At 34.3% G+C, this 19,027-nt stretch overlaps 1 protein-coding gene across 6 annotated transcripts in view; it reads left to right on the top strand.

The window, feature by feature from the left end:
* DMXL1 (Dmx like 1) overlaps window positions 1–19,027 on the top strand; it is a 127,522-nt gene that overhangs the window by 68,503 nt on the left and 39,992 nt on the right. For 4 of the 6 annotated variants that reach the window (XM_045069337.1, XM_045069336.1, XM_045069335.1 and 1 more), the window contains 6 exons: window positions 1,226–1,353; window positions 1,895–2,143; window positions 9,510–9,688; window positions 14,761–14,891; window positions 17,100–17,185; window positions 18,365–18,566. In XM_045069337.1, the coding sequence (XP_044925272.1) occupies window positions 1,226–1,353; window positions 1,895–2,143; window positions 9,510–9,688; window positions 14,761–14,891; window positions 17,100–17,185; window positions 18,365–18,566 (975 nt within the window). Of the gene's footprint in view, window positions 1–1,225; window positions 1,354–1,894; window positions 2,144–2,467; window positions 2,819–9,509; window positions 9,689–14,760; window positions 14,892–17,099; window positions 17,186–18,364; window positions 18,567–19,027 lie in introns of those variants that run through there. The other 2 variants (XM_045069339.1, XM_045069340.1) reach the window with 2 other exon arrangements.

Below are 19,027 nucleotides of genomic sequence, written 5' to 3'. Positions count from 1 at the left end.
AAGAGTTCACTTTCTTGTTATTGAGTGGAGCTTTATTTTCATCAATGTATCTTTATCTTTTTCATCATTTCCATAGGTTTATTGTAGCAGGGGGATTTATTTTTATTTATTTATTTATTTATTTTTTTGCAGCCTGCCATTTCTCAACTGCAAAGTAAAGCAAGAGAAACTATTTACAAATGCATCAAAGTGTTATGTCTAATAGAAGACTTGCCAGTCAGAACAGATCTAAACCAATAGATGCTATGTTTAAATATGACATTCATTTACTCATATTTGATATATGAATTTCTGACAGGATTTAACAAATATTTTTGTACCATCTTCTTTCAGATTTATTTCATAGTTTATGTCAAGCTGCAAGTTACTTTGTTCATTCGTCTGTTTATTTTAGTATGAAGTGCCATTTACTTGGAGAAGCTTACCCTGAATTCCCAAATTATTTGCTTTCATAACCCTGTATGCATATGTTTGTTCTCTAAAAGCAATATGATAGGGGCACCTGACTCTTGATTTCATCTCAGGTCATTATCTCAGGGTCATGGGGTCAATCCCCACTTCAGGCTCTTTGCTGGTTGTATATTCTCCTTGGGATTCTCTCTCTTCCTCTCCCTCTGCACCCTCTTCCTCTGCTCACTTGTTCACTTTCTTTCAAAGAAATAAAGAAAGAAAGCAATCTGATAAAGTTTTTTGTATGTGATTCCTCCACCAGACTATAAATTTCATGGATACAGAAACCACATTTTCATTATATCCCTGGTTTTCTTGTGCATATACCTGATGTAACCTAACCTAATGTAGCACTGACAGCCATTAAATATCAAACTCAACCTAAACTGACTTTGTTTTCAACCAGATAACCTTGTTTTGAACTTTAATAGAACAGCTTGCTTTTTGTGTCAAGAATGATTTAGTTTTCTCATTTGTATGTATTTTTTATCTTTCATTAAATAAATATACTTAAAAATTATCACGTGTATTTTAATTTAGAAAATTTACATGTTTACACTTAAAGGATACTTGATTTTAATATAGCACCAGACTATAGAGAACAGTGCTTGGATCATAATAGCAGTATACCTAATAAAATTTGAATTTTAAGATACTCTAGAAGTTAGATCTAAAACATGGAAATATTACATGTTTCATTTTAGATCATTACATTTTATTATTTTTGTCTTATATTATTACAGATTGTTCTTATTTAAATGTTCTGTTTTCTTAGTTCATTCCAAACAAATCAGTTTACTGGAATGATGTATCAGACAGTACTGCTTCCCCATCGACATTCTTTGAAAACAGGAAGCTTAGATGAAGCAATAACTCCAAATACATCACCAGCGCAATGGCCAGGTATAAATAATTTATGGATATATGTATGTAAATAAATATATATGAGTTTTTTCTTAGCCTAAATTTAATCAAATGAGGACAAAGTACATTTGGTATGGTTTTGCTGCATGATAATCAGTGTTAAATATTGTTAGAATTGATACCACTTCAGTATTTAGCACTCATGGTAAATGTCGCAGTTACTTAACATTGGTCTTTTTTTTCCTTTGTAACATTGGTATTTCCCTGGCAGTTTTACTAAAATAACTCAAATGTTTTGTTATATCACTTGTTATAATTTTTTTTGTCGTGATAGATGTTTGATAGAATGGCATTTGTGGTGGGAATTAAATTTTATCTATCAGATTTGTATTAGATGATAGATTTTCATTGTTTCTCTAAATTGAACAAATTTGTGCATTAACTGTAATAACTTCTACTAGTCTGTGAATCTAGAGAAGAAAAAACTTCAATCCTGATATAAGACAGTTTTTTCAAAAATTAAAAGATACAGTTCTTTTTAAAATTTATTGTCAGTGGTAGCTGTGTTTGTTTGTTCTAGGAATCACTTCTCTGATCCGACTTTTGAATTCTTCTGGCGAGGAAGCCCAGTCAGGGCTTACAGTCTTGCTCTGTGAGATTCTCACAGCAGTATATCTGAGTCTCTTCATCCATGGCCTGGCGACACATTCCAGTAATGAACTATTTCGGATCATGGCCCATCCTCTGAATGAAAAAATGTGGTCTGCTGTGTTTGGTGGAGGTGCACATGTTCCCAACAAAGAACACACACATCCAAAAGCTTTACCTGGTTAGTGTATTCATGTTTGTTTGTTTATTTTTAAGACTGAATCTATATTTGTTCATCCGAATGATAACTTTGTCAAGTGTAATTACATTTTAATTAATTCACAGAAAGTTTTTGTTACAGACCGTTTTCTTAAAGCATGAACAAATGGTTTTATGGTGAAAATACAGTGTCAAGTTTCTGGTGCAGTTTTCAAACTGTAAGACACTCGTGCACCATTAGAAGTATCTAATGTATTTTTTTCTTAAATCATTTGCTTCTGAAATATTCTGTAACACTGGTCTTTGTTCTATCCCAAATACAGATTCTCTCTTCTTTCTTTGGCAGGAAGGCACTTTGCTATGCCTAGCCCCCACCAGGTAGTGGTATTCTCCATGGAATGTGTGGGCTTTACCAAAGCTCTTTCAACCATCAGTTCTCATAGCCCTCCCAGTCTTGCAGGCAAGATACTAGCTTTAGAAATAGGCTTTTACGGCTCAGCTTGCTTTGTGTTGTTTTGGAGGGTTTGGGGGTACTTTGGGCCTATTTTATTTTGTATGGCACTTAAAATAGAAAATTGAGAAATTTCCTTTAATCGAGCCATATTTTTGATTTGAAACAATGATTAGCATTTCAGAAAACCCATATCTGCTTTTTATTCTGCTTTTAAATTATTTCCTTTGATGTTTTCTATTCCTTAGACTTCCACATCTTTTTTTAGTGTAGGAATAAATGTCAATGCTAATCATGTAAATCAGACTATGGCTTGAAATGTCTGGAAAACATTTCAAATGAGGCTGCTTTATGTTTTGCATACTATGATTCTGGCCATTAGGGGTTTTGGATTTCTAAGTGTTCATAATAGCAGGAAAAGTAAATATTTTAAACAATTGTATCCCTGTTTCTAGACTTTCTAATGTTGAAACTATATATATTATATCTTGATGTGAAAAGGATCTTCATAATGCTTTCTACCTAGCTGTTAAATTTTTGTTTTATAATTTATTAACCCATATGTAATAATCTTAGTTTTCAATTTTTAAAAAATATTTTCATTTTTATAACATCTCTTTTCATTTTTAAGGAGTAATTTCCTGTGCGTTATTTTTTATGTGGACAAAAAAAGAAAAAGACTAACTTTTCATGAAATTTGCCTTGGAATATATTTTAACTTCAGATATCTGAATTCAGTTAAAGAAAAGTCTAAGTCTAAGAGAGAGTAAGATTTATAGGTCTACTGAGATTAGCATTAAAAAGTTGGTAAACTAATTTTGGACCTGTTTTTAATGTGTCCTAAGAGAAAATCAATTAAAACTTTGATCTCGTTAATACAAAATATTAAAAAGGGATAAATTCTTGCTATGGAATGTCCAAATACCTGTAAAAAATTAAAAATATTCTTACTAACCAGTCACCATGTCTCAATTCCAACCATTTCAACTAAGCACAGATGTGGAAAGAACCTTACTCAGAGTCTTAAGTTCTTTGTTGAACCACTCAGTTTTAGTTGTTTCTACACACAAATGCCTTTATAAAAATTATCTTATAGGTACTATCTATAAACTGTATTCCATCACTTACTGAACCCTACCTAGTGAAAGTGACTGAAAATTACCTGCATCTGTACATTTAATTCTTTGGTGGCAAGTAACGCAGAATACTTAAAACACATGGTTCCCTTAGTGTTAAGTCCGCATCCAGGTTATGTGTTGCTCATCTGTCTTGGAAGACCCAGAAACTGTGGAATCAGTCGTAGATGTAACTTAGTACTAGAAGACAAATTAAAAGTCACCGTTTGTTTTTCTTGTTCTAGTGTAAATTCTGATTTCAGTTTTCTTCGCAATGATGGTCTCATGAACTAAATTATTTTCTTTTTTTATTTACTTAAATTCACTTAGCCAACATATTGTACAGCATTATCATCAACTAAATTCTGTTTCTCTCTACATGTCTTTTATATACTTAATCCACTAATATTTTTAGTGACAAAATTTAAATATTGACTAAGCTTTGTAATGTAAGAAAATGATAGATGATTTCTATTAGATTTAAGTGTGGTGGGTTAGAATTCTTAACAAAAATGTGAATTTAATCAGTATTTTTTTTTTTAATCATTTAACTGGGTGAATTCCACATCACATATTAGTGAAGGATTTATATTTTCTAACTAAAATTAGTGCAGGGGCACCTGGGGGGCTCAGTGGGTTAAGCCTCTGCCTTCGACTCAGGTCATGATCTCAGGATCCTGGGATCGAGCCCCGCATTGGGCTCTTTGCTCAGCGGGAAGCCTGCTTCCTCCTCTCTCTCTGCCTGCCTCTCTGCCTACCTGTGATCTCTCTCTGTCAAATAAATAAATAAAATCTTTAAAAAGATAAATAAATGAAAAATAAAAAAAATAAAATTAGTGCAGGTGTATGTTTGTGGAGTTAGTAATTGTTTTGTTATTATGGTTAATTTTTAAAATAAATAATCAGGTGAGCAATAGCAAGTTTGGAAAAATTATTTTTTTTTTTGCTAACAGTTAGAAATCCATACTTTGCTTTTGATTGCATATTATAAAGCAAAGCAGTGTTTTTATTTGAAGGATTTTTATTGTATTTTGTCATGATATTTGCAATAATGAGAACTGTAGATTTTCCATCTTCATCTTGATAAATTTATAGTAATGATTTTGTATGTCTCCTCATTGAGGAATAAAATATAAAATGAGTATTTTATTTGTAGTAAGCATAAATTTTTTTAACTATGAGACTGCTAATGGTGTTTTAGACATTTTAAAGTATATTTTTGCCATTTGAGTGGCAAAAATTATAAGTAACATTTTGCCATTATGTTAAATACAGACCAGAAATCCAAATGTCTTGCTTTTCCCCTAAAACTCGTATAAAATTAAGTTTCCTGTTCAGGGTTTAGTGATTATACATGTCATTGCTATCCTACCTTTAGTGAAATACATAAAATAGCAATATTTCTTGACCAGAAAAAGTATAAGATTTCAGCGTTTTTAAAATGGAAAATGATCAGCTATTTACAATACAGATGTGAATATGCCCAGCAATTTTAACTGGCTACTGAACCAAAAAATAACTAGTTTTGCCAGAGAAGGGAATACATCTTTTGTTAGCGTCTTTGGACACACTTTTTTTTTAGGGACAGGCATAAATTTTCATTAAAAAGCATCTATTCATTTCATAACTACCATATTTGTCCTTTTGTGACAGGTTTATTTCAAGTACAGTGTCCTTGAGGTTCATCTATGTTGTGGCACATGATAGAGTTTTCTTTGTGCAGCTGAATAGTATTTCACTGTATGTATGTATTCCTTTCTCACTTTTAACAAGTCTTTTGAGCTGGAACTGAAATCTTATAGGCACATCTGGATCATGGTCTTCAGGGTAATGGAGAAGTAGTTATCTCCAGATTTTTTATTATATAACCCTATCTACAAAACATGCTTGAGCAAATCCTCATTATGTGTGTATTTATTTATTTATAAATACATGTACCCCTGCTGATCCAGGTATTAAACACTGACAGATTTTCCTCTTCCCCTTACCACTTCCCTCCCCTTTCTGCTCCCCTTCTCCCACCCCCTTTCTTTTTCCTTCCTCTGTTGCCTTCTCCTCCTTCTTTCTCTTCTCCTCCATTCCTCCTCTCTTCTTTCCCTTCTCCCCTTCTTACCCTGTTTCTCTTCCTTTTCCCCACTTCTGCTTATTAAAAAATAAATCTCAGTAATAGTTGTAATATTTTCTTTCCATATTCCAGTGAATCACTTTGAACACCCAACTGTTTTGGAAACTACTTGCTCTGCAATTTGGAGACAAATCACTACTTTCTACTAAGATAATCATCATTTCATTTTCATAGGTACTTATGAAGTAAGGTACTGTGCCTTACCAATCCTTGAGAGTCAATCTTAACTAAAATCTGGAAAATTTCACTTGTCAGACATTTTTTTAGCATTAATTTTATTCTTTGTGGATTAAGAAGTACCTTAAATTTATGCTCCTCAAATCTATTTTGGTATTTTCCTTTTAAGAATCTTTGAAGTTTACTTGTAAAGTCATGTTTTACATAGAATTTTGAGAATTTGTTTTTTATTTAATGGGTTAAATAAAGTGTTGGCTTGTATTTGTACTTCTCAAACTTTTGGTCTGAAATGGATGCTATAGGAGAGTGAATATATATATACCTCTTAGGAGATCTCTTATGCTTAACTGTCTTGCCAAAAGCAAGAAATAGATTGGGATCTGTTTTATCTTGAACTTACCTGATTTTCATCTTCTCCATATCTTTGTTTCTTTCTAGTAAAATATTTTAAATCATCATTTAAATTACTTACCTTCATCTTCCCATCCCCTAAATTTTGGAGCTATACTTGAAGGTACAGGACAATGCGCCCCCTGCTTTTTCATGTACTCTCTGGCATACTCATGAATAGTCTTGTGATAAGTGTGCCTTAGATTGATAAGCAGAGAAAGAGATCATTCTGCTGGTTACTTTAAGGTCACTTTTAAAAATAAATATTTAAGTCTAGGTTTAGAACATTAATTTTGTCTGATTTAAAATGATAAACTTGGGGCACCTGCGTGTTTCAGTTGGTTAAGCTCCTGCCTTCAGCTCAGGTTATGATCTCAGGATTAAGCCCCCTGTTGGATCCCTCACTCAGCTGAGAGCCTTCTTCTCCCTCTCCCTCTGCCTCCCCAACCCCCCCATTCATGCTTGTTAATAAATTCTTTTAAGAAAATAAAATGATAAACTCAAAAAGGGTTAACTTGTGAGCCTTCCTCTTATGTTTTGATTAAAATCAAAATATGTGCATGATAATAAATCCAGTAGTCCAGAAGAATTTATGATAAAAAGCAATATTGTCTTTCTTACTCCTCTGTACCTCCTCTGCCCATTCTTTAAATGTAGTCTCTTAACCATTTCTCCATTTTGTTTTGCGTTCTTGGGGAGTCACGTCCATAGTTCCAGGAAGTCACTGAGGATTGTACTAGGAGTGAGGATAGAGATTCTTAAAATCGTGACTTTAAAAGTACTATCTTGACTTTAAAAGTACTTCTTAAAAGTACTTTCTATGAGTCCAAAGCAGCTAAGAAATTTTTAAAAATTTATGTTAGTGAGTGATTCTGTCTTTTCTGATCCATTGTACGTTGGGTTTTTTTAACCGACTTTCTAGCTTCTCTATGTTCCTTGTAATTTCTAAGCTCCATATCCAAGTTCCTTTACAGTTCTCCCTAATACTGTTTTTTTCTTCTATTACTAGTAAAGTAGCCATTTACCACCTTAGTAATGCAACAGTGGAGTCAGTTTTTATCCAAGGAGTGACAGAGATTCTTGATATTTAATTATTAGCATTTTCAAAAATCACCAGTTGAGCCTTCAGCCACTCTGCAGTCTCTATTGGTCATTCATGACTATGCTAACCCACTGTGATTTAAACATAAAATCATCTTAAGTCTTGCTATAATTTATTGGAAAAGAAGAAGCAACTATGCTAATGAGAAGCTACAGGTTATTTCTTGTTTGCTGGGAGGCATCACTCAGGTCCTTTTATTTATAGCATTTCAAGCAATAGAACATTCAGTACTGTGAACTGTTTGCCATTTTTTTCTTTGTTCATCAAAAGTATTTTAATAAGTAGTTTTATATTTCTGATATTGACTCTGTCATTTTAAACATTTACCCCTAGTGTGGTAACTTTTCTTGTTTTCATGTCAGTATCTGGTTTCATTGACTATACTTGTAAATTTTTCTCTTTTTAATTTAAAAATCTTATTAGGTTGTGGTTTTAAAACTCTGATTTTTTTATCATATAGCTGTATTGACAAAAATGTATCTATTTAGTGTTGTTTTTAAGTTTTATTTTTCCAGAGATTCTTTAAGTTTCTATGTTCTTATGCCTTCTAATCTAAAAACAAAAAAAGCAAAATAGTAATGTTAAAGTTAAATGATTATTTTAAACCACAGCATTAATTTTTTGAAAGATTAAAAAATACATTTGTATTATATATTTTTTATTTGATCAGAATTTGGTATAACCACTGTTTTAGAATGAATATGAATGCATACAACGTATATTAGAAACATGATTGTTGACTACCAGTTGCTTTTAAAAACAGGAAAATAATTGGAGCACCTGAGTGGCTCAGTTAGTTAAGCATCTGATTCTTGATTTCGGCTCAGGTCATGTTTTCAGGGTGTTGAGTTCAGCCTCACGTCAGACTCCCATGCAGCAGACTCTCCCCCACCTCTCCTCTCACTCGTGCGCATGCTCTCTCTCTTTCTCTCTCTCAAACAAAGAAATCTTTTTTAAAAAGCAGAAATTTACACATTTAATCCAAAAGTTTATTTTTAAAATCATTGAGAGTTTATGTAATATCATACCACGTCTTGGCAATCTTTTAGAATTTTTTCCATTTTAATTTCCTTTTTTTCTGAAATCACTAAATCAGTCTGTTAAACTCAGCTTGGCTGTAGCTTGATATAATGCATGAGCATGCTGTTTATGCAAGCTGAGTAGCTTCAAACAATAAAACAAAATTATATTACAGAACACATATTTGCATTCCTTTGAAAGGTAAGTCAGTTCTCACTGGAACCATTGGAAGAGTATATTGGTGTGCCTTATTGCAGAGTTATTTGCTTGTCAATTAGACATATGCTTCTCTTTGGAACATCCTTGGTTCTGTACTGGTGATTTGCATCTTATAACTTAGTATTTGTTATTTATAGATTTGTGTAACTTGTTTTTCTTTCCCTTAATACTCTAAAGTAAAATACTAAGAAAATACTAATCATTAAGTATTTAAAAGTTAAAACAACAAAGATTGTATTTTCTCCCTCTCTGTTATTCCACTGACCAGAAAATTCCATGTGCAGGCCATTTCCGGAAGTCTGAGTCAGTGTAATTCAGCTGTTAACGTATTTGAATTCTTTTATATATTTTCAGAGAAAACATTCAGTTTTCTATGTAGATAAAAGGCCAGAGGATTACTAAAGAACCTCATAAGTAAGTTGGTGCCTTCAATTAACATTGACATCCCATGATACTCTTTGTTTCCCATGATATTCTTCAAAGTAAAGGGATGTAGATAATTTTCATTCATGATCATCGCTCAATTTTGTACTCATTTATAGACAGATATTATAGCCTATGGAATAGAAAAGTTAACATTTAGAGAATGAGGGATAAGTTGAGATAAAAGCAAAGATTGGTTTTTACAGTGATATTTGCCTCACTTCTACTTATTTTTTTAACCTGTTGTAATGATCTCAGTTTTGTGTTTATGCTTATTTGTAACCTTAAATCTTAAGTAAAGATATCTGAAATTAGTACAGTGGAAATAGTACTTACTTTAATAATACTTTATTTTGTTTTTATTAGTTTCTTCACTTGTGGAAGAAGGAGAGAAACAGAACAAACGTTTTAGGCCATCAAAAATTTCTTGTAGAGAATCTGCCCTACCGACTTCTTCCCCATCAGTAGTCAGCCAGGAGTCACTGACAGTCCAAGAGAAGTTCATCCCACCAGAGCTCAGTATCTGGGACTATTTCATAGCCAAGGTAAAAAAAAGTGCCACCTAAAACAACATGTATGTAATGAAATGGAAATGAAAATGTTTGAAGTAAGTGGATTGTTGCTGCTCCAAGTGTTGCTGCTCCAAGTGTTTTCCCACTCTGGTTTAGAAAGATTTCATTTTGTCAGGCTGCATAACAAAACAAAACAAAAAACCCTCAAAAATATTTAGACATTTCCATTTGTTTTTTGACACAGTCCTTTGATAAGTTATGGTTTCTATATTTTAAGCAAAATACAGTTCTTAGATGAAAAAAGATATGTTGGTCAACACCTTAGTGCTAAGGTACTTCATGGTAATTAAGGAATCCAGACTACAAGAAGTCCCAGGGCCATTGCTGCTCTCGTTCCTTTTCTGTACTGTAGACGCTCCTGCATGGTTCTCATATACACATGTTATAGTTTCTGCTATCTAATGAAGTAACAAGTCCCTCAGCAACATGTCTCAGAGTTTCCAGTCTATTAACTGTGAGCAGTGACCTCAAGTACAAACTTCCCTGCTGGCTCTTCTGTCCACACATCACTAGGGAAAGAGCAGGTGCACCTCGTGTGCAGTGATCATTCACAACAGTTCTTTCAGAGTCTATTGGCGGTTCATCATTTAGGACCCGTTATTCAGTTTGTATACAGAGAGCAAAGTATCCAACTCAAGTGACGTTTTACAAAACTGGATAATCAGAAGAGGGAATTGGCCTGTGAAGATGGAAGTGCAACCAAACAATGACAAGTGGTAGCCCTGGAAGTGACATGCAGATTGAATGTAAGCAGTATGTCGGCTAGTAGGATTTAAATAAAAAAATGAAAGATGGTTTCTACCAAAAAAAAAAAGTTAAATGTAAACAAAGTTATGGAAAAGTAGCTTACATTGGGGCTACTGACACTGCTGTTGTTTGAAAGATTCTGGATGTGCAACCAGAGGACTAGTGAGGGCTAACTTGTCAGCAGAAGTGAGGAAAGTGTAACACAACGAGGAAGGTGTTCTAAACATACTGAAATTGGCCAAAAAAAAAAAAAAAAAGCCCCACTCTGGCTAATATTTCATAGCACTGAAAGTGTAAAGAATAAAATGTTGGAAGATGATACAAACTTAGAAACATGTATGACAGTTTGCCCACTCAAAGTACTCTTGATAATTTATTTACAAAGAAGTAAAATACTTGATGGGGCGCCTGAGTGGCTCAGTCAGTTAAACATCTGCCTTCAGCCCAGGTCATGTCTTAGGGTCCTGGGATCAAGTCCCATATCGGGCTCCTTGCTCAGCGGGGAGCCTGCTTCTCTGTCTGCCTTTCACTTGTTTTTTCTTTCTCTCAAATAAATAAATAAAAATCTTCAAGAAAAAAAAAAGAAAGAAATAAAACAAATTCTCAATATTTCTAGTATTTTAATTTTAGTATGCTAAATAAATACTGTTTTTTACTATTTTTTCATTTCCCTATACATTTATTGCCAACCATAAGAGTTTTGATATTTTGAAAAATGTTTTTGCTAGTCTCAGAATATTTGTAGTTTTTCCTTTGTTTATAAAGGTTGCTTCAACAATGGTTTCAGCTTGCATGGTCGTTTCCATGTTCCTGTGCCATTATGCAGAGCAGAAATGGCCTATCTGCCTCTCCTGTGATCAGCCGCATCCCTCATGTTCTCAACTTCTGGATGTTCTTCTTATTTTCTTCTATTATTTGAATACCTAACTATTTTCTGCTGACAACAATGCTTTAGGCATGTTAAGCAGTAGCTTTTATTTTTCTTATATTTTTCTTGGGGTAAAGACAGGTATTTGTCTCTCCTTGTTCTTTATTGCCCTTTGCAGAGTCATTCATTTATTCAACAAATGTTTATTGAGCCCCTTATTGATATGGGAATATCTTGATGTCATCTTCATTTTTGAAGCAGTTTTAATTGATAGAGCATCCATGATGAGGAAGGCCTTCTTTAGCTCTTTTGTTCCTGGATCTTGTTAAATTTCTGGATGGTCTGTCCCTGTCCCAGTTCATACCATAGCCTCAGGCTAGTTGAGAGGTTAGCCTTTCCTAGTCGTTTGGTACTGAGATAGCTGTTGCTTTTGAAGGTGCCCCTGGACCTGGGACTTTTATTCAAGATAACCACCTCTGGCCATGCAGCAGAGTTCTTGGTGCTCATGGACTGCCCTACAGCACAGAGTGGCCAGGTGGAGTAGCGGCAGCCCAACCAAAATGACCAAAATGCCAGGCTCTCACTGTTTCTCCAGAGATTCCAGTTGATTTCTCTTGAATAAATGCTTCTCTCTGGGTTGTATGCATTGATCAATTGATCCAGTATCTTTAAATGGGTATTTTTTTACAACATTGTGCAGTTTTACTGTTGTTTCTGGTGAGAGGACTTAGGAGCTTCTCTCTCAGCTCTTTCAGAATTTCTCCTATCCCTGCTATGTGTCTTTACTGGTCTTCCCTACACCAAAGATTTTATAACTTCAGATTTCCTGTATTACCTCTTCCATCTTCGCTCTTAACTCTAAGTTGAAAGGCATTAAAACTCTTACCATCCTGTCATGAAGCTATAACTACACTTGTTCCCATCTTATTCATTCCTTCATTCCTCCTGTTAATAAGGACAAAGAGTCCTTCCTATCAGAGACTTCTGTTCTGTTCTGAATCTCATCTGTGCTTTTCTTCTCTACTTTTGACTCTCATCTCTATTGATTGCTTCCCATCAGGACAGAAGTGTGCTCTACTGTCTCTCATTCCAAATCCTGCTTTGATCCCAGAACTTTTTCCAGCTAGTACTCTGTTTCTCTATTTCCTGTTATCATTCAGCTTTTTAAAACTATACACTTATTTTTTTTTTCTGTTATCTTGGGTCCCTTTCATAGTTGTGCACTGTATGACTTTTGACACAGCTACCTCATTGAAGCTGCTGTTGAGATTTGGGGGCATCCATGTTGTTACATATAACTGAAACAAATTCTTCTTTTTTTTTTTTTTTTTGAAGAATTTTCTTTTCTTTTCTTTTTTAAGATTTTATTTATTTATTTGACAGAGATTATAGGTAGGCAAGAGAGGCAGGCATGGAGAGAGAGGAGGAAACAGGCTCTCCGCAAAGCAGAGAGCCTGATGTGGGGCTCTATCCCAGGACCCTGGGATCATGACCTGAGCCGAAAGCAGAGGCTTTAACCCACTGAGCCACCCAGGTGCCCCTAACTGAAACTTTTTTATCATCATCTCATTTGACCTCTTAGCAATATTCAACACATGCAGCCATTTCCTCCTTGATGTCATTCTCTCTTAATGCCATTCTCTTCTAGTTTTTTTCCCCTAACCTTACTATTATTCTTCCATGGTCCTTTCTTCATCCTTCCTTTTCAACTTGACCTGTGAATCTTGATCTCTTTCAACATTTGGGTTTTTTATATTTCTTTTGTCCAACACCTCCCTTTTATAACTACCATTCTCTCCTACTAGTAAACAGCATCTTCATTCTAATAGTTGCTTGAGTCAGAAACCTAGAAATAGTCTTTTTCCTCTGTGTCCTTTGCTCTCCATACTTATCAGCCTATCTGTCAGCGCTTCTCCAAAATATACAGTTAGTGTGTTATTTCTCTCCATCTTCATCACTAACACATACCTCCATGTTGTTGGAAACCAATCTCTGTGCTCTGGAGCCAAAATATAACGTGATGACAGAGTTTGGGGATAAAGAAGAATGATAATCTTATTGCTTTGCCAGGCGAAGGAGGCTGTAGCTGGCCATTGCTTTCAAAACTGCTGACCTACCTGGGATAAAAGGCTGTGGGAATTTTAGAGGAAAATAAAGGATCTGGGCAGTTTAGGTAGGAATCTGGTTGAGCTACCAGCTCTGTTCATCATGTCTTCAAGGTGCTATCTGACTAGTGCAGGTGCCAGCCATCCGAGTCTCGACTAAGTATACTTTGAGGTTGGGGAGATGTCCACATTGATACTGAATTCCTAGAACAAAAGATTCTATAGAAAAACAAGTCAAGGCAGAGGTGGGAGTAGGCTTCAAGAATGAGGAAGAGAAAAATCAATTCCATTTAAAGTTAAGCCTTGCTGAAGTACTACTTTGTCCATCTGGTTTTCCATCCATCTTTATGTTTCTAGAGCGGTTTCACCAGTCAACCCTTGCCTTACTTAGTTACTCTTGTCTCCATTTCTAGTCTTACCATTTGAGTTTTTCTTTCATAAGGGAGTGGGCATAGTCATATTCTTAAGATGTAAATCTCAATGCCTGCCCTCTACTTAAAACTCACCAGTGGCATTCCATTACCCTCTTTACTGTGACCGACAAAAACCCTCCCCACCTGTCTCCTTCCATTGTCTTCAGTGTTCATCCCAACACTTATCCTCTTGCTTATGGGCTCCTGTCAAACCGCTTACTTTCCATACCAAGCTTTTTCCCATATTAACACCTTTCTACCTGCAATTTCCACTGCCTAAAATGCTTTTCTTCCCTCTCGTTCTATGGCTTATTTCTTGTGCTTTCAGTCTCACTTAAGTGCTGCTTTATTAAGAGACCTTTCATGATCACCTTATGTCAGTTCTTGTTAATGTTCTCAATCCCATCTGTCTTCTTTTCTGTATGGCACAACTAAATACAGTTGTATTTAGTTTTCTGTTATTTGTCTGTTTTCTTCCATAAAAAGGTAAGCTCTCTAAGTGCAGTGACTGTTTAAGTCTTTAAAAAAAAATCCTTATAGCAAGGGTGCCACCAAGATGGTTAAACATCTGACTCTTGAGCTTTGATCTTGATCTCAAGATTGTGAGTTCAAGCCCAATGTTGGGCTCCAGACTGGGCATGGAGCCTACTTGAAAGAAAAAAATTCTTATGGCAAGTATACTTTTTGACACATTGATACCTGATAAATTTTTTGTTGAATGTCTGAATTAATAAGAGAATTGTGTAAAGTGAGGTTGAAGGCATAGAATGTCAAAAAAGAAGCAGCCGAGTACTGGTTACTTTACTTTTTTACATTGACGTATCTGAAAAATGGGATAAATTGCTAATATTACACTCTATATAATTGAATGTTTTAAATTGCAGAGTTGAATCTGTACCTTTTTTATTTTAGCCTTTTCTACCCCCTTCCCAAAGTAGAGCAGAATATGATTCAGAGGAAAGTCTGGAAAGTGATGACGATGATGATGATGTTTTAGCCTCAGATTTCCATCTCCAAGAACATTCTAATTCAAATTCATATAGGTATGGAGTATTTAATTTTAAGCTTCTTTTTAAAAATTCATCTTGGCTTATATACATAATATTTTTGAAAATAACGTGTTTGAAATTGATAGCTTGTTGAATTACATCACACATTATAACTCAGATTTATTTAGATGAAATTGTTAAATTCCTTTCTTTAAGAATAATTACAGAGTTAGTTTTTTATTATCCATGACTTGGTCCTCACAAATGCTGTCAGACTTTTCCTTGCTCTTTGCTTCCCTTAGATCAACAAACTCTACTGTTTTAGCCTAGAAAACATGGTATCTTTTCAGTATAATACTAATACCCTAAGATACCAATGATTACTGTCTTAAAAATGGGTTGCACATATTATAAAAATTATGAATGTTCAGAATGTTCACCCTCAGCTCCATTGCTGCTTTATCCTTACATATATGCATAAGAGGATATTATCTTGTCCCTTTTGATACGTTGTATATCTCTGAAAGGTGTATATACTTTTTAAAACATTGTATGTTAATGGTATGATAGAAAAATAGAAATATACCACAAGAGATAAGTAGTGTATTAGAGAAAATGAAAATGAAATAAATACTCCTTTATTGAAAAGAAGAATTATTATAAGATTTTTACTTGACCCAATTTTGTTTTTTTAATATATAAAATATTTACATGTCTTAAAAGTCATTCAGACTCTGTAAGTTAATAATAACAAAACCAAGCAACCCAATTAAAAAAACAAGCAAATTATTTGAAAAGAAGATATACAGATGGCCAATAAGTACAAGAAAAGATGCTATCATTAATCATTAAGGAAATGCAAATTGAAACCACCATGGGAGATTACATCACACCCCTTAGTATGACTAGTATCCAAAAAACAGAAAATAACAGTGTTGGCGAGAATGTGGAGAAATAGGAACCCTTGTGCACTAAGTCGGGGGGATGTGAAATGGTCTAGCCACTATGGAAAACATTATGGTAGTTAGGAAATTAAAAATAGAATTACCATATAGCCTAGCAATTTCACTTCTGAATATATACCTGAAAGAATTAAAAGCAGAGTATTGAACAGGTATTTGTACAAACCATGCTCGCATCATGAGCACATATGCTAAAAAAAAAAATGGGGTCGGTATTCATAGAAAACATGTTCATAATAGCATTATTCACAATAGCCAAGGGATAAAAGCACCAAGTGTCTGTTGTCAGATGAATACATAAACAAAACGTGGTATATTCATGTAATGGATTAGTATTCAACCTAAAAAAGGATGGAAATTCTGACAAATGTTACAATGTGCATGAATCTTGAGGATATTATGCTAAGAGAAGTAGCCAGTCCCAAATAGACAAATATCATGACAGTGGTGTATAAGTCCACATATAGGTTGTTTACTGTAGTCAAATTCATAGAGACAGAAGGAAGAATATTGGTAGCCAGGGACTAGGAGAAGGGGAAATGGGGAATTATTACTTAATGGGGATAGTTCCAGTTTTGCAAGATAAGAATTCTAGAATTAGATGGTGGTGATGGTTGAATATACTTAATGCCACTGAAATGTACACTTAAAAATAGTTAAGACGGTTAACTCTATATATACAATTTAAAGTAATAAAAAGCCAGTACTCTAAGAAATAAATTTTCACTTTAAAAGAAAAGTTGAAATTTATTTTTTAATAAAAAAAAATATAAAAATGTGAAATTGGAAGTCTCACATTTCTGTCTTCACCTATTTCTTTTCTACACTCTCTACATATACCCATTTTTATTAGTTTCTGTTTTTATCCTTCTCTTTGCAAAATAAGCGTATTTGTAGGTGTTTGAAACCTTATTTCTCTGCTTTTTTACATGGAAGGCACCAGGGGCATAGTATATATAGTGTTCTGTGATTTGATTATTTATTAATACATACGGGAGTTCACTTCATACTAACACTTCAGAATTCTTCTACATTCTTTTTTTATGGCTTCCTTATTATCTGTGGTTCAAAACCAAAGTGTTTCCACCAGTACTCTCCTGGCGGATAATTGGTTGTTTCTGCTCTTTTGCTCTTACAGGTAAAGCTGACATGAGTAACTGCATGCATATATGGTTTTATTTTTCTGGAAGCATATCTGCAGAGTAGATTCTTGATAGTAAAACTGTTGGATTAAAGAGTGGTATACTCTTCTAAAACCCTGAGTAAATCTTTAACAGATCTACTGTTGTTTTATTTTTAGTTGGTCATTGATGCGCTTGGCAATGGTGCAGTTAGTGCTCAACAATTTGAAGACCTTCTATCCCTTTGCAGGTCATGATCTTGCAGGTAATGTATATCTTAACATGAACCACTATTCCCATTGCTTTTGAATGACCGTTTTTGCTTTTTTTTTTTTTTTTGAAGCAGTCAAGAAAAACCTTAGTAACTTCCTGTTGTAGAAGGTAGGTTTCTTTTAACCAGACCAGCCTTCTATAAATGTATCTATCATATTGTTAGGTGCCATCAGGAGGACAATGTCCCAAGAAAGCAGGGGATCTGAACCTGATGTGATTGACTGTATTGAGACTTTATTTATACCTCTAGTGGAGGTATTGGGGGATTTGATAGCAGTAGACACCAAGAAAATGAAGCAAATATAAAAACTTTGTGATTATTAACTCCAGGGGAAGAAAAGATTGCACAGAAAGAAAGGGGAGCGATAGCATACTGCATGATCCAGCTGTGGTCTGTATTTATAAATAACAAGGTAAACACAAAAACACCAATTTTGCCAAAAATTATTATGTGACTATACCAGAATGATGGGGAGAGTAGTTTATTCTTATATTCCATAGTGTAGTAATAAGTGAGTACATCATTTCTAAAATGGAAAAATCCAGAATTCACAGGATAGGCGTATTACTTAGATTTTTGGAGGTGAATAGCAAGAATAGCTAAAAGTTGAAAGTGGAGTGAGGAATCAGGAAAATGAAATTATACAGAAGTAGAAAGTGCTGAATTTCCCATTAAGTGTTATTTAACTTCTTTTAACTTCTGTGTGTTTTAATTTTCTAAACAAATTTTAGTTACATACCATATAGACATTGGGCTGATGCAAAGATTGAAAGCAATTGTTTTTCCTCTCCGACGTATTTTCATAATATTCAGGTAAATTCGTTAATGTGAAATCAGAGCCAAAAGCAGTAATCGATATAGCGGTACTTTACATCATAAGTCATAAATATTATTCCAAGTTACAGTAGTAAAACTGTGGTATAATTTTGACTCAGATTACTGTTTTTTTCTGTTGCTCCGGGCTACCTAATTATGTTGAAACAGAGATTTATTACATCTTTTTCTTTTTTTTTTTTTTTTTTTTTTTTTTTTTTTTGAGCCTCTGGAGGTCTCTTCCCACTCTCCTACACAATTCCTCTGCCAAAATATCTGTCTCAGTCATTCTTAAAATCAACTGTAGCATTTCACTGAAGAAGACAAACATGGATCATTTTTATTTTCTCTTTTTAGAGCTTCCAGTTAGTTCACCACTTTGTCATGCGGTTTTAAAAACTCTTCAGTGTTGGGAGCAAGTTCTTCTCCGACGACTTGAAATCCATGGCGGGCCACCTCAAAACTATATTGCAAGTCATACCTCTGAAGAGAGTTTGTCTGGGGGTCCTGCAATTCTCCGCCATAAGGCTTTGCTGGAACCTACAAACACTCCTTTCAAGTAGGTTGTCCTGTGGATCCTGTTTTTAAGTCAGAGTTTTACTAACTCAGAATGTTATCAATTAGTACTTTAAAAATATTTAAGGCCTCCTCTGTCTGCTTTGCAGTTCTTGGGTCCTATCTGTGTCTTTGATGTATATTGTAGGCTTAGCAAACATTTCCTGCATAGATCCAGAGAGTAAATGCCTTAGGCTTTGAGGACCTACAGTCCTTGTTGCTGCTATTAAACTGCCAGAGTAGAGTGAAAACAACTATAGACAATAAGTAAACAAATGGACATGGCTGTGATCCAATAAACTTTATTTTCAAAAATGAAAGGCAAGCTGAATCTGACCTGTGGGCCATTGTTTACTTCTCCCACTCTGGAACAGTGCTGCTCATAATATCTAGTTAGCAAGCTGTTTTATCATCCATGAAGAGATGAAGCATTTGCATGAAAAGATAAATCAATGCAGTGCTTGC

Source organism: Mustela putorius, unplaced genomic scaffold (genome assembly GCF_011764305.1).
Source record: "Mustela putorius furo isolate JIRA1106 unplaced genomic scaffold, ASM1176430v1.1 tig00003923_pilon_pilon_pilon, whole genome shotgun sequence".
In the NCBI taxonomy this organism is placed as follows: Eukaryota; Metazoa; Chordata; class Mammalia; order Carnivora; family Mustelidae; genus Mustela; species Mustela putorius.
Note: the sequence above shows the minus strand (reverse complement) of the source record. Positions and strands in the feature narration are given on the sequence as shown.